General features: G+C 33.1%; 2 protein-coding genes across 2 annotated transcripts; one reads left to right on the top strand and one right to left on the bottom strand.

Moving 5' to 3' along the window:
- Positions 1–1,897: 1,897 nt before the first annotated feature.
- LOC145128321 (CEN-like protein 1) lies at positions 1,898–2,863 on the top strand. The gene is made up of 4 exons (XM_079063127.1): positions 1,898–2,148; positions 2,271–2,332; positions 2,449–2,489; positions 2,578–2,863. The coding sequence occupies exons 1-4, from the start codon at positions 1,948–1,950 to the stop codon at positions 2,793–2,795; spliced, it is 522 nt and encodes a 173-aa protein (XP_078919253.1). The 5' UTR covers positions 1,898–1,947; the 3' UTR covers positions 2,796–2,863.
- An 11,777-nt stretch (positions 2,864–14,640) lies between these two features.
- Positions 14,641–17,799, bottom strand: LOC145132435 (E3 ubiquitin-protein ligase XBAT33). The gene is made up of 10 exons (XM_079067217.1): positions 17,283–17,799; positions 17,114–17,173; positions 16,698–16,769; positions 16,416–16,588; positions 16,173–16,333; positions 16,037–16,095; positions 15,915–15,961; positions 15,679–15,822; positions 15,512–15,603; positions 14,641–15,446 (listed from the first exon to the last, which is right to left on the bottom strand). Exons 1-10 carry the CDS (start codon positions 17,457–17,459, stop codon positions 14,914–14,916), a joined length of 1,518 nt encoding a protein of 505 aa, XP_078923343.1. The 5' UTR covers positions 17,460–17,799; the 3' UTR covers positions 14,641–14,913.
- Between the last annotated feature and the right edge of the window lie 4,897 nt (positions 17,800–22,696).

The following is a 22,696-nucleotide window of genomic DNA, read 5'->3' as shown; positions in this document are numbered from 1 at the left end:
AACTATGAGGGCAACCCAAAAATGATTTCGCTTCTAATTACAATTTTATACCAATTTAATTATGAGTTTAGACAACTTAATTCAACAGTAATCATGTAAGGTTTCTTGAGTTTTGATCTGATCGTCATAGGGAGAACAACAATAAAGAACAAGAAGAAGGAAAGGGATGGCTAAAATTGGATACACGAGGAAAACAAGAATTTTACAAAATAAAGGATCAATATATAATTTAGCTCTCATACCATCATAAGGTATTGATTTTCTATGAAATGATCATCTCTTTTTATTGACAATATATAGGAATATTACAACAAGGAAAGGGGTGAAATATACACTAACAATATAAAAAAACTATTATGTAGGAATACATAAACGCATAACCCGATTATGAATTAGAGCTGGAATGCAACTTTCATTTTTGGTGCAAAATGGTGCATCACCATCTTTTCCAATAAATTTGCAAATATGATGGTCTCTAGATTGTTATTGAACCAACTATTATGAGTAGAGTTGTTTAGTATTTTGATAAAATCAAATTCTTCAACTATCATTTTGGATATTTTGATTGATTTGGACTAAAATAGAACTATCATTTTAGATTTTAAATTGATTTTGGTTACTGAAATGAAAACCGAATAGCCAAACAAACGAAAAAAAAAACAAACAAACTCTAATTTATTCATATATGTTATTTATTTTTAATATACATCTTTAATTATATATTTATTTGTTTATTAAAGTTCTTTTTAAATTAAATAGAAGACATGGACCAAATAAAAAGCCTATATTAATATATCAAGTTGATTAGATGGTAAGAGATCAAATAGTTTGTCTTGACAACTCAAGCTTCATAACGTTAAAGTTTTATAATTGTTTGCAATGTCTGACATTCTTAAACACTTAATTGTAAAAAAACGACACAAACAAATTAAATTTGTTTGATTTGGATTGGATTGGATTGGATTTTAATTTTCTTATTTAGAAAACTAAATTCAAATTGCATTCACTTAACTGGGTTGAATTGAACATATTCATTCAAACAAACACCCCTAATTTTGAAGGTATTATAAGCTACAATATTGTTGGCATTATTAGGTCTCTCTCACATATATGAACGGACATGATCAATAGATTCTTGTTTCAGGTACTTTGTATCTGGTACTTTGGTTTTATAATATGCTTAAATTGAGTTACTTGTCATTAATTACTACTTTGTTTTGTTAACAATACACCATATTAAAATTATGCCCAATCCTTTTGGGCTTCCAATTTTCATTTTATTAAGTTTAATTAAAAGTAGCCTCCAGGTAAACAGAGATTGGCACTAATGATGGATGGGAAACATTAAGAACATTCTCGAGCTAGAAAACCAAAAATTCATGCCCAGAATGATCAATAGGTTTCTTTTAATGTTAAGCATAAGCGGAAAGTTTGAATCCATTAATTATTCGTACGTACACTGATCTTCAAGCCTCATGGGAAGGTCTTCTTTTTTCATTTTTAGACTTAGAATACAAGAATTCTCATTCTCCTGCAACATGGATTAATATTGTAAAGAGGTAAGTGGGAAAAGGGGGAAAAAGCAACCTTTATTCTTGATTTGCTATGTATTCTTGAGTAACCAATAAGCTTTAGACATGAATAACTTCCTAATATAGAAAAAAGTGTTTGATCAAAGAACTTTGAATAGGATCTCTTTACAAGTACTTATAGAAAATTTTCCATTTCTGGTAAACCTTTATGCTGCTGAATCTCTTCTAATCTTTTTAAGTCCTCCATATTTGTGTCTTTCTATCTCTCTTTCTCTATAAAAAGGCTGTTAAGCATCAAATACAACTCATACAGTTTCAATTAGCTAGTGCTTACAGAACTACTTCCCCCCCCCCCCCCCTCCCAACAAAGATCTCTCTCTCTCTCTCTCTCTCTCTCTCTCTCTCTCTCTCTCTCATGTCGAGAATGATTGAACCACTTGTAGTTGGAAGAGTGATAGGAGAGGTGGTGGACACATTCACACCAAGTGTGAAGATGAGTGTAACCTACAATCTTAATAAGACAGTCTCTAATGGCCATGAGCTCATGCCTAATCTCATTACTTCTAATCCTCGTGTGAATATCGGTGGTGAAGACATGCGATCTGCTTATACTCTTGTAACTTTAGATCACTTCTCTCTTTATACATACATACATACATACATACATACATACATACATACATACATACATGTTTTAATAAACAAACTGTGTTAACTTTGTGTTATCTTGACTTGAAGATCATGACCGATCCAGATGTTCCAGGCCCAAGTGATCCTTACCTAAGAGAACATCTTCACTGGTAAAATTATTTTGTTTTCTGTGTTCGCAATTGTCTTATATGATTATTATATTATTTATGTACCATATAATGTTACTGATGTATAAACAAATTCTGGGCCGAATTCTATGTTTCAGGATAGTCACGGACATTCCTGGTACCACTGATGCTTCCTTCGGTACGAACAGCTCTATCACATACACGGATATGATTATTCTTTGATTTATTCCAACTATTAATTGAAATGTTTACACTTTACACTACAGGAAGGGAGATTGTGAGCTATGAGACACCAAAGCCAGTGATAGGGATTCACCGATTTGTGTTCTTACTGTTCAAGCAGAAAGCAAGGAAGTCGGTGACCCCACCAGCTTCTAGAGACCATTTCAACACTCGTACCTTCTGTCAAGAACATGGGTTAGGGTTACCAGTTGCTGCCGTATATTTCAATGCTCAAAGAGAAAATGCCGCCCGTAGAAGATAATTACACATACAATAATACATATATATGTGTAATGCATTTGAGGTATCTTAAATGATATTTATCGTATAAGATGTCTCATATATATATATATATATATATATATATATATATATATATATATATATATATATATATATATATATATATATATATATATATATATATATATATATATGTGTGTGTGTGTGTGTACGTAACTTCAATAATAAAGAGTGAAAGGAAGGGTAATTAGAGTTTGAATAAACCAATAAAACCTTGAATTAATTATGTCTTTAATTTCTTAGGTTTCTCATTTGAAGTATTTGTAATTTTGCATGTATTATAGGTATTAATGCAATATTGTCGTGTTCATTTTCAAATGGTAGTTCCATCTTAATTTTTTAGACTACAAACGCGTGTTGGATTCCATTAATTACACATTTTAAAATCGACAAGTTAATTTGATGCATAAGAGCCGTCGGTCTTTCTTGCATTGCATCTATGAATTGAATCCATATTTAGGGGAATAAAAGGCAAACTTGAAGCACCTTGTATCTTATGGATGTGAATCACGGGAATAATCTTTTTCGTAATTAAAATGCAAAACTGATATTTTCACTTCTTAATCATTGTAAAACAAACAAGTTTTGAAACATCCTTTTCGATGCAATTTGTATGTGACAGGTGTTAATTTGAAAAGATGGCACCTAGCATAAGTATGAATCAAAAAAATGAAACAAAAGAACAGTCTTTTCAAAAAAATGAAAAGAACTCGCAATTTATATTCTAACGCATAACAATTACAAGTATATTTGATGCATCAAACATGTCTTTTTCTTTCCTATTGCAAGTGACATGTGTCACTGAAATAATTAAAAAGGGCAAATCTTGAAGAAACTCTTATATGATTGTCAATCAAAATTTAGAACAATCTTTTCACAAAATATAAAAAGTACCCATAATTTTTATTCCAAAGTATGTTAACTAACAAGCCCTGATGCATCATACCTGTCTTTTTCTATCCTCTTGCATGTGACAAGTGTGTTTAAAAGATAAAAAGACGAGAATCTTTAAGTAACAGGCATGCATGAGTGTGAATCATAAGGACAGTCTTTTCACTTTTCACCAATCATAAACACCCCATAATTTACCCTCCAAGTATAATAAACCAAGAAAGAAGTGTTTGTAAAGTTCATCTTTCCCTCTTGGAGCATCTATGAGAAGTGCTTTTGAAAGACGAAAAGACGTAAATCTTGAAAGGATGAATGAGAACAAAACATAAATTAAGAAACACCCGTAGTTAATCTTTAATTTTTAGCTATAATAAAGACAAAAGGTCTTCGAGAAACACCCGTAATTCATACTTGGTCTCTTTTTAGTTTGAGCTATAATTAATGCATGTGAGAAGTATGTTAGAAAGTAAGAAACATAAGAGATGGATGCATGTGTTGGATGGGCAGAATGTTTGGCACATTTCGGAGCGTACCAAAAATTTGTAGTTTGATGATGATAAACGTCTTGTGTTGTTAATATGTTTATGTCAGTAGGAAAGCGCGGCAACTCTTTTTTAACACCTACCTAGTCACTTCCTTCTATCCCTTTTTTGTATTTTTGTTGCATTATATTTTTTTTTATAAGCAGGAGTTTTATCTAATTTTTAATGTGCGTCGATAAATTAGATTTATATTTTGATGATACGCTTTTTGTTGCATTATACTAGCAAATCGATTATAGAATTTATCATATACAGGACAAAAAATATTTAGTTTATGTCTTATTAAAGTTCTTACACAAGGAGACAATCGTACATGTCAAACTCCTCTTTGGCCCAGTCATTACATTGAGTTGTTAAAAGATCGTTAAAACGAATATTTTGATCAGTCATCTTTAACGATTTTATAGTTTGGTAGGCTATTTTAACCATGTTGCATTACTCAGTAGACTACGATGTTATATCTCAATTTTTATAGTACAATTCTTTTCATGAGTACATTGTATATTTAAATATAATATGGAGAATTTCGTCTATATCATTAGAAACTTTCATAATCATATAATATATATCCAAATACCAAATTTAATGATAATTAATATATTTAAAAATTAAAAACATTATCTTTAAACTAGATTATAACTAAATTATTAAAATATTTATTTGCAATCCATCCGATGATCAATCTCCTTATTTACAATATGGTTATTTACAACTTGATTTTTGCAGCTTTATATTTTGGATAATCAATTAGTAAAACCTGATGATTAAATATTCATAATAGATTGTTAAACAATATATTTCATCTCCTACATTCGATTTAGGAGAACATCAATTATTCTCTTCTAAACAGTTTTGTTCTTCATGGGTGACCATATTTTGTAAGAATTTATATATGAAACAAATAGATCGAGAATATTAATGTGAGAAAAGGATGATATTGTAATATTACAAATTAATTATTTTCTTAATAATAAGAAATCAATTTAAAGATAGTGTTTTTATTATTTTTATATACTAAATATGATTAAATTAAGTATTTAAGTATATATATGTGAGTTTGTAGATTTTATAAGAAGAAACATATATTTTGAAGTTTTACGAGAATTTAGACGTAATTATAAAAGTTTAAAATAATATAAATGAAATTCCTCTCAATATATAATGATATATATTTTGATCACTCACTAAAATAAAATACAACTTTTGATATTTGGTTCATAATTCAATATATTGTTATAGGAATGATCCAATATTTGGAAGTTTCTAAAAAAAGTTGATATTTGGTTCATAATTCAATATATTGTTATAGGAATGATCCAATATTTGGAAGTTTCTAAAAAAAAGTAAAATATGTCACTGGTGTTGATATGATTCATAAGTTATCGATCTAATACATATAACTTTTATATTGTTACATATTAAAATATATAAATGAAGTTAAAAAATGTTAGAGATGGAAGGTGGAATTTGTATTATGCGGATACGGAAGAAGTACAGGGTTGGCAGAAGGTAGTTCCATACTTTTGGGGACAAACTTGAGAACCCCACAATTCGACCGGACCATACGTGTCCGAAGATGAACTCAACTCGTACATTGGACCCAAATCAAGCATCCGTCCAACTTCTTAGATCGTAGGGGGGAGAAATTTTCTCTTAACCGTTTAAAATCATCCCAAATTACATCATATAATTTATAGGAATATTAAAAAATAATAATAATAAATAAACTTTTTCTTGATCTTAATTAATAATTTTTTTTCCGAGAAATAGCAAAAATGACATAAATCTCAAAACTTAGGTCAATTGCGAAATAAATTATGAGTTTGAGAAACAACTTTCTAACAATTCGAAACTAAAAAGTTGCAAGCTAAACTCTTGGATTTCGGATTCAAAAAATGGTGTTGAGTGTTTCGAAATAGACCGAGTTTTGAACTATTTTTGGATTTCGAAATACTTTTCCAATATATATATATATATATATATATATATATATATATATATATACTCTAATAAATGAAGGTTTTTTTTGTCACATGTCCTCTTCTCCTTCATTTGGACACATGACATTTTCTAGAATTTTTAAATTTTCCATTTTCCACTTGTCATTTTATTGTATTTTTCATTTTATTAAATTAAAATTTTATATTTAATATGTAAGGTAATATATATGTAAAATATTTTTTAGAAATGGTTTATATATGTAACGTATTCAATACATTAAAGCATTACAAATTTTAATAATTTAAATTTTTTCTCATTTTTCTTATAAATTCAAACTTTTTCAAATTGTTAAAATTTCATATTTAATTTTTTTTAATTAAACTCATGTAATACATGGATCTCACACCTAATATATATATATATATATATATATATATATATATATATATATATATATATATACTCCCTCCGTCCCAAAATAATAGTCCACAGACAAAAAACACACAATTTAAGAAAACATTAATTATCATTAATTTTATTAAATAAAATGACAGTCTTACCCTTCTGTTGCATTTAATTCTATGGTAGTTGCATTTAATTTTATGGTAATTTAACTAACAATGAGGGGTATTATGGTAAAATACAAGTTTATTTTTAGAAGTAGACAATTATTTTGGGACAAACCAAAAAGGAAAACATGGACTATTAATATGGGAAGGAGGGAGTATATATATATATATATATATATATATATATATATATATATATATATATATATATATATATATATATATATAGGCCTAGGTTATTCTATTCAAAGTAATTATTGTGTTATTGTATACATAAATGTTGACCAATCATTTTACTTATTTTAAGAAAGTGATTAATACATATTATTTAATTAAATATAATTAAAAAAAATACCATCTAATTTAACTAGAAAGGTATTTTAGTCAGTTAACATAGATTTAATAAATGAAATTTGCATATTTTAAGGGATCAAAGATTCTATTAATTTTAAAAATCCGATTTTACAAATTATAAGGTTTTTAGTTCGGATATTTTGACAGAATATGTTTGAGTATGTTCAAAAATAACAAATTTTTTTGTAGAATAACAAGATTCTCGAACCATCAATTGAAGAATTAAAACAAAAATTACATTAATTTTTATAGAATACATGTAACAATTGCTAAGAATTACATTTATTTTTAAAGAATAAAACTAAAAAAACTTTCAAATCTGGAAAAAAGAACATCAAAATCTAATAAAAACACTAATACATTCTACAAGAATAATGTTGCTAAGAGGCGTCGTTCAAATTTTGTGGTCCGTTCTTCAAGCATCAGCTTTTGTAGAAACAAATACAATGAATAAAATAGTGAGAAAATATTCATACTCTATTCCAACATAATTAGAATTTGTGATTCTATTCTGATAGAATTGGAATTCATTTACCAATAATTATATTAATTCGGGGAATTCTAACAGAATATGTTCATGATTATCAGAAAAAACATTCTTTTCTGATAGAATGCTATTAACGAAGAAATACCATTCAGTTGAAGCATTTTAGCGAGCACTTGGTGTGCATGAAAACAACTTTCAATTCAGTTGAAGCATTCATCTGTCAAATAAGCAACCAAAACAACCATGATTTGTGTTCAACCAATCAAACCCAAAAACTCATCTAAACCTATCGATCAAACTTCATCGATTTACAGTAAATCAATCAAAATAAGAAAGAATATTAAAGAAACATGTGATTATCCAGCCAACAACAACCCTTTGTTTCTTCTTCTGCTTGCCCATTGATTTCACAGCCTCAATCCAAACACCCATCTGATTTCGGTTCTTCTTCCCTGCCTCCACCGAACCATTGATGCATTTTGTCGAATGTTTTATGTGCATGATTATACCTGAGAAAGTTGGATTGGAAAATTGGGTTTGTCATCAGTGGTTTATGTGAGTTTTGAATTATCATTCGAAATCAATTGCAGATCCGAATCAATTACGAGTCAATTTCAACTACGGAAAGTTTCATCAACGAGATCAATTATATGTAACATTGATAATTTGAAAAAAAGAAAAGTACCATGAGCCAATTTTCGATTTGGCTTTGACGCTCCCTTGCCGATAAAACGAAAAGATAAACCCTAACCTGTCCTTTGACTTTCGAATTGATATCAGTATTGGTCTCTGGTCGGATTCTTGTCTTCCTCGTTCGTCATTCCTTTTTGTTTTGATCGAAGAGGGTAGCTATGGTATCGTCGGCAACGATGGCTATGAGGAAGGAAGTGGGTAGTCATGGTGGTCGTATGCTATGAAGATGATGGTGTGGTTATCGGCGATGAAGACGATGGTGGTGCTCAGCAACCGGAAAAACAGAAATATGGTGGTGGTCGTCTGGTAAATTTTGTGGGTCGATGTTTCTATACGGTGGAATCGGTGGAACGAGGGGTTTGTTCAATTTAGGGTTTTCAGAATCGGTTTTTAGATAAAGAGGGGAACGAGATTTAAACTGGAGAGATACCATGATTATAGGGATTATTTTTGGAAGTTATTAAACAAATAACTAACTTACCCTTATTTATTTATTTTATTATTTAATTTTGATTGGCCCACATTGATGCATACAATAACACAATACTTAGTTAAAACACTTGAACATATCTCTCTCTCTCTCTCTCTCTCTCTCTCTCTCTATATATATATATATATATATATATATATATATATATATATATATATAGGGCTAGGTTATAATGTGGATGGACAATTATTGTGCGGACGTGTGGACAATGTTATTCTATGTGAATTACTAAGAGAATAAGTTGTTTAGTAATGTGAATACGTTCAACCTTACAAAAATATCGTCATTTTCATGCATTCTCATTAATTCTTATTCATTTTTGTTCTCACATATCGTTTTTCACTCATTTTCATTCTGACAGAATACGACTCAATAAACATTCTGACAGAATGAGAATAATAATAAAAAGTCTATAATAACCTTATAGACGATTTAATTAGTAAGAATGTGTGATAATGACAATAGTTATGTAAGATTGAACATATTTATATTATCAAACAACATATTTTCTTTGTCATTATCACATAATAGCATTGTCCACACAATAGATGTCAATCCACATTTGAACCTAGCTCTCTCTTTCTCTCTCTCTCTCTCTCTATATATATATATATATATATATATATATATATATATATATATATATATATATATATATATATATATATATATATATATATATATATCTTTATACCTTAATAAACATTTAGCCTCAAATGTTGAATTTTAAGAGGTACAAACCATACTGTATCATGTACAATGAATTTATGCATTATAGAAAAACAGATCTTATCCGGTGGTAAACAGATGAATCGGTCAAAGTTGAACATAATGCACCTACGTTTTATGCATTGTATCCGGTCAATTCTTATCCGGTGTCAACATGTTGAAAAAGTCAAAACTCGGATTTTGAATTTTAAACCATGAATCATTCAAAATTGAATCGGTATTTTAGCCTATTGGATCGATTAATAGGAGATATAATCTATATGACATATCCTCTCTCAGTTCGGTCAATATGGTGTTGCTCTCCTATAACCGATCCTTCCTTATCCCTTTATCTCAGCTTGGAAAATCAAATATATCGGTTTGAAGATTTCATTTAGATTCCTTTCCGCTTGCTTTTATGTCACTCAACGCAAACCCTAACGTCGAAGATGACGAAGGAATTTCTCGGATGGCTATTGGTCGCAAGGTGAGAACCCCTCTAATGGATGTATCATAAAGATTATGAATGATGTATTCTTTTACAGGATTTCTAATTGATGCTTCATTTATATCCACTCACCGCCCTCTTCTTCTTCTTTCACCAAGGACTTCATATCAGCCATAATCTGAACAAGGTAAACTATTAAATAATCGCATCTGTTTGAGGTTACGGCTTATGATTTCTCCTCTCATCTACTGATTTTCTCTGTTTTCGTCCATAAACAATTATGGTTGTATTTTGTTGTTCAATACATTGGCACGACATGTAAATGAATATTATATCATTAGGCTTGATCTACCCTGAACCTTCTAATCCACGAGAGGTAACAAAATCCTTTTTATATTATTTATGTTCATTTGATACTGTGAATATACATAATTAATGATATGATTTATGTTCACATCAATATTTTTCATTATTTTCAACAGATTGGGCATATAGGGAATGAATATGGGGATGAAAAGCTAAGAATATAGTGTATATGTTCATGCTTACTTGACATGGGTTTCCAGAATGGTCGTTATTGGAAGGGCTTTCCCAAGACCACATCAAATCGAAGGGAAGAATATTTGGTTATGGGTCTTTTTGAATGTTTCTATTTTGATGATGATTTCTAATCTCTGTCACCTTAATTCAGGTGTGAGACGAATTTGTGTCTTAAATGCAAGAAAGAACTATATTTTTCTATTATTATTTTGAATGATCTTTTTAATTAGTCATGTATCTTTGGTTTTTTCAGATTAGCACAAGTGGAGGTGCAACTTATGGAAAAGATTGTAATATGGCTATTGTAAAAACGTTTCCCCCCCCCCCCCCCCCCTTTATTTTATCTTGCTTTTTTGTTCCTATGAAAATCATGATTTTTTATCGAAATTGGAATTCAATTTCAACATTTTTTTTGGTATTTGGCATACAAGGAATGTGGTATCATGTGGAAAATGGCGTTTTTGTTCCTATATGTGGTATCATGTGGGATTTCACAGCCCCTTCATTTATTTTTCTTTTTTAAATTGATTAGATTTTTACTTATTTAAAAATGTGACAGTTTTTTTAACATACTTCAATATCAATTTACAATTTCAATTCCTTTAATATTTGCAAGTTATCGGGTGAGCCCATGCAAGACCAATATGACGGTTGTACCCTTGGTAACAATTGGGTCATGTCCCTCTACAGGCTTTTGTAGCCGTTGCATCAGATTTTACAATGTACGAACTTGCTTTTATGTCTATACTGACGATAATACCTATAATAATATGACGAAGTACCGCATCAGATTTGACAAGCTGTTGCGTTTAGGAATATCATTAACACCCCAGAAAATATGACAAGTTGTTGCATCAATGGAGGCTGCTTCAGATGAACTCAGATAACTGTTTTCTTCTTTCATTTTTTTTCTTCTTTTAAAGTTTTTGAAATATACAGGTATAGGTATATATTTGGTTGAAATAATCAAGTGTAGTATGCTATGTTTATTATTATTATTGATGGGTTATGTTAGCTGTAAGATCATTTTTTAACTTCCATGTGAGATTAGTTAGTGCCTATTTGCTTGTATTCATTTGCTCTATGTTCCAATTAAAAAGTTATCTTAAATAATACTCCAAAATTATGAAAATTTTCTAACATGATCTGCATTTGTTTTTCAAGGAAACTTGCTTGCTTGTGTTGAATTTGCATAGGAATTTGTTACAGAAATCATACCCGGCACATGACTTTGTTACAGAAATGGTCCTTATGGCAGTAAACAGTTACAAAAATGGTCCTTGTGGCAGGTAAAACATGATGTAAAAGGTCCTTTTAATAAACTATTACATAAATCGTCCTTGTGGCATATTAACTGGCAGGAAATATATACAGAAATATGTATTTCTGAAAGTACAATGTTATTGTATGCATATGTTTCAAAGTTTGTTGTCTATTTTCGGGTTTTCTGGAAAATACTTTGATACACAACATAATAGAAACACACACAACAAACACAATAGCATTTTAACATCAAACTTTCATATGTATTACTTACAAAACATACAAAAATAATTATTTATGAAAGTACATTGCTATTTTATACAGATGTTACAAAGTTTGTTGTGAAATTCCTATTTTTTTTGGAAAACGCTTTGATACACAACACAAAGAAATACATACATACATACATACATATAATTTCTCAGGTATAATTGAGTTTTGAATTATCTATTCAAAGTAATTATTGTGTTATTGTATGCATAAATGTGGGCCAATCATTTTACTTATTTTAAGAAAGTGATTAATACATATTATTTAATTAAATATAATTGAAAAATACCATCTAATTTAACTAGAAAGGTATTTTAGTCAGTTAACATAGATTTAATATATGAAATTTGCATATTTTAAGGGATCAAAGATTCTATTAATTTTAAAAATCCGATTTTACAAATTATAAGGGTTTTAGTTCGGACATTCTGACAGAATATGTTTGAGTATGTTCAAAAATAACAAAAATTTTTGTAGAATAACAAGATTCTCGAACCATCAATTGAAGAATTAAAACAAAAATTACATTAATTCTTATAGAATACATGTAACAATTGCTAAGAATTACATTTATTTTTAAAGAATAAAACTAAAAAAACTTTCAAATCTGGAAAAAAAAGAACATCAAAATCTAATAAAAACACTAATACATTCTAAAAGAATAATGTTGCTAAGAGGCGTCGTTCAAATTTTGTGGTCCGTTCTTCAAGCATCAGCTTCTGTAGAAACAAATACAATGAATAAATTAGTGAGAAAATATTCATACTCCATTCCAACATAATTGGAATTCGTGATTCTATTCCGATAGAATTGGAATTCATTTACCAATAATTATATTAATTCGGGGAATTCTAACAGAATATGTTCATGATTATCATAAAAAAAACATTCTTTTCTGATAGAATGCTATAAACGAAGAAATATCATTCAGTTGAAACATTTTAGCGAGCACTTGGTGTGCATGAAAACAACTTTCAATTCAGTTGAAGCATTCATCTGTCAAATAAGCAACCAAAACAACCATGATTTGTGTTCAACCAATCAAACCCAAAAACTCATCTAAACCTATCGATTAAACTTCATCGATTTACAGTAAATCAATCAAAATAAGAAAGAATATTAAAGAAACCTGTGATTATCCAGCCAACAACAACCCTTTGTTTCTTCTTCTGCTTGCCCATTGATTTCACAGCCTCAATCCAAACACCCATCTGATTTCAGTTCTTCTTCCCTGCCTCCACCGAACCATTGATGCATTTTGTCGAATGTTTTATGTGCGTGATTATACCTGAGAAAGCTGGATTGGAAAATTGGGTTTGTCATCAGTGGTTTATGTGAGTTTTGAATTATCATTCGAAATCAATTGCAGATCCAAATCAATTACGAGTCAATTTCAACTACGGAAAGTTTCATCAACGAGATCAATTATATGTAACATTGATAATTTGAAAAAAGAAAAGTACCATGAGCCAATTTTCGATTTGGCTTTGACGCTCCCTTGCCGATAAAACGAAAAGATAAACCCTAACCTGTCCTTTGACTTTCGAATTGATATCAGTATTGGTCTCTGGTCGGATTCTTGTCTTCCTCGTTCGTCATTCCCTTTTGTTTTGATCGAAGAGGGTAGCTATGGTATCGTCGGCAACGATGGCTATGAGGAAGGAAGTGGGTAGTCATGGTGGTCGTATGCTATGAAGATGATGGTGTGGTTATCGGCGATGAAGATGATAGTGGTGCTCAGCAACCGGAAAAACAGGAATATGGTGGTGGTCGTATGGTAAATTTTGTGGGTCGATGTTTCTATACGGTGGAATCGGTGGAACGAGGGGTTTGTTCAATTTAGGGTTTTCAGAATTGGGTTTTAAATAAAGAGGGGAACGAGATTTAAACTGAAGAGATACCATGATTATAGGGATTATTTTTGGAAGTTATTAAACAAATGACTAACTTATCCTTATTTATTTATTTTATTATTTAATTTTTTATTTAATTTTGATTGGCCCACATTGATGCATACAATAATACAATACTTAGTTAAAACACCTGAACATATCTCTCTCTCTCTCTCTCTATATATATATATATATATATATATATATATATATATATATATATTTCAAATTCAAATTGTTGCTTGGTTGGCAAGTTTAAGGAGCAACTATATAAACAATATATAGGGCCCAAACTTTGAAGCTAATACACACATAAAATTCGTTCTGCTCTCTCCCTCTTTCCCTTTGGCTGAAATCCTCAAACAATAAGTTAGGTTTTTCGGCTTTCTTGTGTTCCAAGTAGTTGACACCTTGATACTTCTCTTTGGTGGTCGGATCCGTAAAGGAAAATAAGAAGATTATTCAAGTTTTTGTTGATCGGCGCATTAGTGTGTGAACTGATAGAGAAACTCTATTTTGGGGTTCTCAAATATCCCTTAAGAATATCACATGAAATTAAGTTATGAAAATCATATCCTCTTGTAGATTACGTTTGTTGCAAGTTCTGTATGAACAATGCTCATCATGATGGTAGAATTTCCATATGCTTATGTTGCTTTACTTTGTCTTTCATTTATGTTAGAACACCTATGTTGAAGTTTTCTGCTAACTACATATCAAGTGCAACAATTGATATCACTCACAAGTTGAACAATCTATGTTAATACAACTCTAACCAATTTGAATCACCACAATAACAATATACCCCAACAAACAATAATCTTTTTTACAACCCTTTTTCTCCCCTAAAACACCCTAACATCAAAACATATATCATAATACCTAATCCCCAGTCTTCTTCAATATCACAAACTATTCCAGCAAAACCACCATTATTGCTTTCACAATAGCATCCATTCCCCATCTCAAAATCAAAATCCTCAATAAATTCAAGCATTAATCTCCGAATTACACTGCTGCTCCCTACTGCAACTCCTCCTCCCCCAAAACATACTCGAACAGCTAGTCTTCTCCACCCTCAGTGGGCCCAACTTTCCTTCTTCACCTGAATTTGTCCGCTGAGGTGGCGACCCATTCCCATTCCCCGCCACGTCATCTCTCGTCTCGGAAGACGGACACGTCCCTTCATTACACGTACACAACGGAATCGCAACCGAAGGAAACGGGCTGCAAGTAACCGGACAGAACAATTCCGGTGAAACAGAAGCAACGCGGTTCTTGCTAATCTCAGGGGTATTTTCGTCCGGTTCTCGAGGGTGAAGCATGCATGGTGTACAAAACCCTAATGAAAGATGAAGTTTCATCCCCTTTGATGGAGACCCCGGTAGCCTTGAAAATGAAATAATCCCATGCCGACACAGTGGACATGGAATCGACCCCGGTGGGCCCAGTTGTTCAGATGGGTTATTGCTTGTTGAACAAAGGTAAAGTGCACATCTCACACATAATTCATGCCTACAACCTGAAAAAATAAATAAGTGTTCAAATATTGAAATACAAAAACTATAATTCAAAAATAGTAAAAACCTTCAGCAGCTACTGTGCAAGATCTTTCCAAACAAACAGCACAAATGTCGGTGTCATCAGAGAGAGTTGATGAGGATTGCAAACCACATTCTCTGCAAAATTGTTACAATTTTTAATTCTTGAAATATATTTTTGTATGTAATCGACTAATTAAGTAATTAGAATACCTAGCTATGTTAAGTACACTCATGAGAGGTAAAGATAGATAATTAGATGGAGGGAAAATGGGAATTGCCAGGTCAGAATTTGGTGCTAGTAATGGTTCAAGCCAATGTCGGCCCCACATTCTTGCAACATCAAGAGGAAGCCATCTGAAATAAATAGCATAAAGATTTTCCATCAACATATTCAATTAAAAAACAAATAGTAAAAGGCGTTAAAAACAAGAAAAAGACAAAAGTACCCATTGCAGTTTAGTGTCAAACGACTTGCACCTCTTGCAAGTAGAATCTGAAACATTTCAGAGATATAAATAAAGATACTATTTTTGGAAACATGTCATCAAGATTATAAATGTATGTTTACCTGACAACATTTTAAGTTTCCACCACAAGCAGCATAATGCAAAGGAGTGCTTCCAGCTCCTGTAAGACAATGTAAGAAAAGGGTACAAATGGAAAGGATAAGAGTTATTTAAGATCTTGAAGAAGTGTTTTATTACCTATCAAATCCATTGATGTTCCATAATGGAAAGTCACAGATGAGAGATTTGCATGTAGATCAAGAAGCAACTGTACACAATCAGCATACCCATTTAATGCAGCCATGTGAAGAGCTGTTATACCACCATCAGCTGCTTTATTTACAAATTTCACCAGTGCACTACAACATGACAAAAAGATTACACTATTCAATCACTGATTGAAACTCGGATGTTTATGAATACAATAGGGAAATGTATAACCTTTGATCATATTTGTTTTTGGGAGCTGCATCACTGTTTGGTTGTGTATCTATGGATTCAAAGGGAGCACTGGGGACAAAATCAGCTACAACAAGTCGTATGCAACGTACGTGTCCATTCACAGCTGCAAAATGGAGAGCTGTTCTCCCACTAAGATAGTCTGCCCTTGTGACCTAAATAAATTTATATAATGCATGAATTACAAACACAATCAAATATGTAAGATTTATGAACTTTGGTGTTTTGTGGATCTATAGAGTTAATAAGGATTACTTCACTTACATTGCATCTAAAGAGAAGAAGGGTTTGAACAACTTCCCAGTGCCCATAGCGACAAGCTTGCATCAAGGCAGTCTTCAGATTACAGAAATACAAAACAAATTAACCAAAATTGATATCAAAATCAACTTATCGGACAGCAATGGTTCCTAGAATTTACATTTAGGGTTTAAGACCTTGAATTCAACGACTTGGAAGCAAAATTGGGTCGTTTTGAACTAAACCAGCTTAAATTTGCATACAATAGGTCCAGTGAGAAACAATCTTAACATTTTTTTTGTTGGAATCGTCAAATACACTAGCAAACACGAAATTGAGCTGATCTTCTGAAAGATCGCGTTAATGATGTCCCTTTATGTAAGTTATGTGCATACAAAATATAGCTAGAGTAAAATCGGGATCGAAATCAAGGTTGTTACCTGGCCACAATAATTCCTAGAATTAACATCAGCTCCGTTATCAAGCAACAATGCAACAATCTACAAATTAAAAAAGAGGAAAAGCCTGTAAGAATTACAGACAAACAAACAAACAACGGATCAAAAATGAAAAAGGGAATGGAAAGAGGAAGAGAGAATCTAATTGTACGTCGTTGTGGCCTTTTGCGGCGGCGAAATGAAGAGGAGAATTAAGGCCTCCAAAGGTTGAGTATTTAGCGAGACAAGGGTTACAATCAAGCAACATCTTAGCCTCGACGAAATCCCCATCTCTAGCCGCCGACACCAACCTTTCTCCCGAAGCGGAGCAGCCAAAGGAGTTGCCCATTGCTTTTCGATTTCTGTGAAGACTTATGGATCGGAAATCAGAACTCAGAAAGGGTTATATAATGGAAATGGTTGTGGGGTTTAACTTGTGCGATTAGAAATTAGGTCAACTGTCAGTATGTTAGACAGACTTCAAAAATCAGGGGAATTTGTGAAGCATCAATAATCCAAAATAGATGATGACAAATTGGCAAATGACAAAGAGGGTTTGAAGGGTGAGGGTTTCGTTTGTCTGAAAACTCGGATCAGATGGACTTTGGCATTTGACCAGATTCGTGTATGCAGCCCTCATGTCTCAAATATCACCATGAATACTCCTTCTCCGGCTCATTCATTACTACCTAATATTTTTGACTTTTCTCATTACTTTTTTATAATAAAATTCAAAAGGGTGTTAATGTGGTATCACAAGAAAGGCATATCGACTATAAAATGTATAAAGTATAAACTATAAAAAGGGTCCGGTCCCTTCATATAAAATTCGCTAAAAACAAAAACAATATTAGACAATTTGGGTTATATCTTTGTAATTCATGATTGTTAGATACTGAGATATTTTGAAGATATGTGGTGGTAATATATCTCGTATTGGTATACCAAATAATGGAGCGGGTTTTGATCATTGATCCAATTCAAACCGATAAAAATTATAAATGTTTGGATCTTATTTTTCTATTCATTTACCGTAAACAATTTGTACTTGTTAACCCTTTATTAAAAGGGTTGCATATGGATCATTACCGACTTGTTCTGTTTATAATCCACTTCGTATAACTATTAGAATTATAGCCTATAATCTCCCCAATTGTTTATTTAAATTTCAAATCCAAAGCCAAGATTTAAGGGTGAGCATTAGTGGAACCTGTTCTGGAACAGGATTGGTTTTAGAGATTATGTGGACCGTGGATCGGACCTTGTGACACATATCGGTGTCGTATCAGTTTTCCAGTTCTTGGACCCGTTGGGCCGGTACAACATTTATTGTGTATGGTACAAGTCATTGAAGCAGTAGAGAAAAAGTTTCAGCTTTGATATCCCGAATTAATGTGATTGTAACTCATTTAATATTGAACCAAAAATGATATAATTACAATCAAGTACACACTCTAAACTGCATGATGAAAAAGATCTCATGTCAATTCGACTTCAAATGAATGAGACATGCATCTTTTAAAATTTTCATGGATATAAATTAAAGTTGAAAAGCTAAAATCTTTTAGCTTTTATATCCCGACTTTGGAGGACTGTAACTCCTTGAATATGGAAAAAAATTGATGAATCTAGCCTAAGCTCAATTACAAACTATAAAACTAATGTTGTAAAAAATCTCATGTCAATCCAACTTTAAACGAATGGGATTACATATTTTAAAATTTTCCCATATTAGACATAAAAAGTTGAAAAGCTAACAAAACTTTCAACTTTGATACTACGACATCGGGGAACCGTAACTCATTCAATATGGAATAAAAAAATTGATTAAATTATAGCCTAAACTCAGTTACAAACTAAAAACAGACAGGTTTAGTGAGATTTAAGGAATTAGGAACCGAACCTATAGTGTACAATTGGTACCGGCCTGGTGTCGGTCCCTGTCCATCAAGCCTTTGGGTAGTGACTCAGACTTCCAAGTCCCAATCAAACAAGAGCAGACAAGTAAACCATCATCACAACCCTCCACCTGAGCTACCTAACATTCTAGAATGCTAACACTACATAGCCCTACATAACTAACTATGTGACTCCCGAATGAGATCACATGAATAGAACCCTATGCTTGGATGATGAATCTGACACACAAATTTTGAGATCAAGCAACCACACACGAACTTCCTTATCTCGAGCATTCAGATTGATGACTGGAATCTAGTCGAAATCTTCCATCACGAAATCTTTGTTCTCCCTCACTTAGAGTATGCTAACCATCTGAACATAGCTGACGCGAAACTAAATCTCTCGAACTGAACCAACCGAAAATCAACCAACCCCTACCCCTAATAAATAAACAAAATTGGGATAAGATAATCCTTCAAACCGTCCAACTCGACCTCAAAGCCTTCATTGGACAAGAACATGTAGAGAGGCCAAGTTGAAAGTTATGAGTCTATGTCACCCCGTATTGAAGTCTACCAAGACCTAAAGCACCTCTAATGAAACGCATGCATAAGACAATTTAAATCATAAACGTAACATAAGGTAAATCGTAAACATACCCATACTCGTCATACTCGCTGCTCTCTAATCCTCTGCAACAAACTGGTAGGCTCTCTCCTCAACCCTAGGCACCTAGGCCCTCCCCTAACGCCCATCCAGCAACTGCCAAGCCAACGGTACAGGATCCTGCACTGCACCGAACATGAGAAAGGGATAATTGGCCTTGATGTGGCCCACTTGCTTGCAATAGAACCAAACATGTGCACTCTGCATGCAATCTCTTCTTAAATGCCCTCCTTGCCACATTTACGACATGTAAATGATCGACACACCCCGTCATGAAACTTTCCACACTTACCGCGCCCGGAACTCCCCTGCTCTACTGATCCTAATCTCGAGTCATCGGACTTGAACCGCTTGGTCGTCGGCTGCGACTACACAGAAATTGACCCCTCCTCTTCCCTCTGAATATCTAACTCGATCTCCCTCTTCCTGGCATTCGACTGCAACTCAACCAGGGTCCTATACTTCTGAGCCGACATGAACTCTCGAATCTTGTCTTAAGCATGCTTAAATATCGCATTATCTGCACCTACTTGGAAGCAGCATACTCAGGACAAAACAAAGTCCTCTCATGAAACATCCTGGTGATCTCGGTCACCGACTATGTTGTCTGCTTGAGCGACAAGTACTCTTGTGCCAGTTGTTCCCTCTCTACCAATGGGACATACTTGGTCCGGAACATCTCTAGAAACTGATCCCAAGTCAAAGTGTAACGACCAAATATCCAGGGTAAAAATTTAATTCTTCAATATAGTAAAAAACAAGTGTCACTTATTTCAAACATTCAAAAACATGGTTTAATTAAAACATTTATCAGAGTTACATCCCAAAATCACGTAATGCGTAAAACATGGGTGTGTGCGCTGCGATCAAGTTGGGCCCTTCCTTTCCAAACTGATGAAACATGTAACCATAAACAAAACTGTAAGCACAAAGCTTAGTGAGTTCCCCAGAGCATACCCCACATAATCCACATAATCACATAAAACATATCAATCACATAAGCCATGCATATAAACATATAGGTATGCCCTAGAAACCCTCCAGGGTCTTACTCCGGGTGCCATAGGAACCCCCTCATAGTCTTAGCCCACTTCCATGGGAACCCCCACATGGTTTTCACTAACTACCAGATAAACCATAAATACGAACATATAAGGATGAAACCTGTAACCATAAACAAAACTGTAAGCACGAAGCTTAGTGAGTTCCCTAGAGCATACCCCACATAATCCACATAATCACATAAAACATATCAATCACATAAGCCATGCATATAAAAATATAGGGATGCCCTGGAAGCCCTCCAGGGTCTTACTCCGGGTGCCATAGGAACCCCCTCATGGTCTTAGCCCACTGCCATAGGAACCCCCACATGGTCTTCACTAACTACCATATAAACCATACATACAAACATATAAGGATGCCCTGGAAACCCTCCAAGGTCTTACACCGGGTGTCATGGGAACCCCCACTTGGTCTTAGCCCATTGCCATGGGAACCCCCACATGGTCTTAACTAAAGATGTCATGGAAACCCTCCAAGGTCTTACACCGGGTGCCATGGGAACCCCCACATGGTCTTAGCCCACTGGAATGCCATGGGAACCCCCACATGGTCTTATATTCAATTGCCTCAGGGACCCCCCGAGGTCTTCCATGCAATTATCACAAAGACAATTAGCATACCACATAACACATAATCAAATAGCATACTATATATAACTAATTGCCATGGGAACCCCCGCATGGTCTTCATATAAATACATAATGTATCGATAACACATTCTCAATAATCATCACAACTAGATAAATGGGTCGGCCTTGGTGCCTTCGACCCATTGGTATGGTGAAGAGACTCACCTCGAATGCAGAAGCTCCCTGAAAGAAGTCCTTAGTTGCTGCCCCGTTGGCTTCCCGAGATACCAATACCAATCAATATACCCAATTAGCAATTGGGTTCCATGATATAATCCTTAATCCATACATGGGGTAAAATGACCATTCTACCCCTGGCCCAGTATGATCCACAACTACGGCCCAAGCCCAAAACAAAACCCCAACACTATAATGTCCATAAATCCACCAATGGCCCAATTGTCCAAATTATGGGTCTTATCCTAAGCCCATATTATCCTCCAATACACTTCAGGTTGTCTCAAACGCCCCTTGCGACAAACTTGGTCAAAAACATAAGTCAACGATCAAGGTCAACAGTCCATGCTAGAGATGCAACCGGGGGCAGATATTGGCGGAGACTGCAATACTCGTCCCTGTACCCGAACTCCGATCACCACAACCATCCCTGCCACCTCACCGCCTAATCCCCGATGAATTTGGGTAAAAAAGTCCCCGTCGGGTATAGTGAACCCGATGGATGCCCGTTTAGTACAAAACATATAAAAAATCATACAAATATAAGAAAAAGTCAATCATATTTTATTGTTACATAGCCCATATCGATTTAGAACTGTTAAGAAATATGTTATACACAACATCTGTTGGAAGCATGTTTAAAAATTAATCCAAAACTTTTGTTTCCCATTTGAAGTGTGTAGAAGTATAACATATATCTTTTTTCATTAAAGGTTGTATGCAATCATACAATTATAATGTTTTTTTTCTAAAAAGTATTGTTATATCTTTTTTCATTAAAGGTTGTATGCAATCATACAATTATAATGTTTTTTTTCTAAAAAGTATTGCTATATCACTAAACAAACAATTCACCTGAGTCTTCATACATCTAGATCAAACTAAAAAGCATTCCAAAAACACCAACAATTGCTAATTCTTCAAGTCATAGTAATTTTGAGTCTTGATGAATGATGATGGTCGTCGTTCGATGCAGTGAATATTAATGCTTAAAGAGGTCCATGAATCGAATAGATGATTAGAGAATGGATGCCAATGCGCTATTGCTTGAATCTTGGTGGTCGAATGACGAAGTATGAAGAACATGTGCCACTAAAAGTCAAGTCTGAAATAGAAGAAGACAATCCAGTGCTCGATACTTTGATAT

The sequence above is a fragment of the Lactuca virosa genome, chromosome 8, assembly GCF_052849685.1.
Source record: "Lactuca virosa cultivar CGN04683 chromosome 8, Lactuca_virosa_CGN04683_v6, whole genome shotgun sequence".
NCBI lineage: Eukaryota > Viridiplantae > Streptophyta > Magnoliopsida > Asterales > Asteraceae > Lactuca > Lactuca virosa.
The sequence above is the reverse complement of the archived record's forward strand: the minus strand, read 5'-3'. Positions and strand labels throughout refer to the sequence as shown.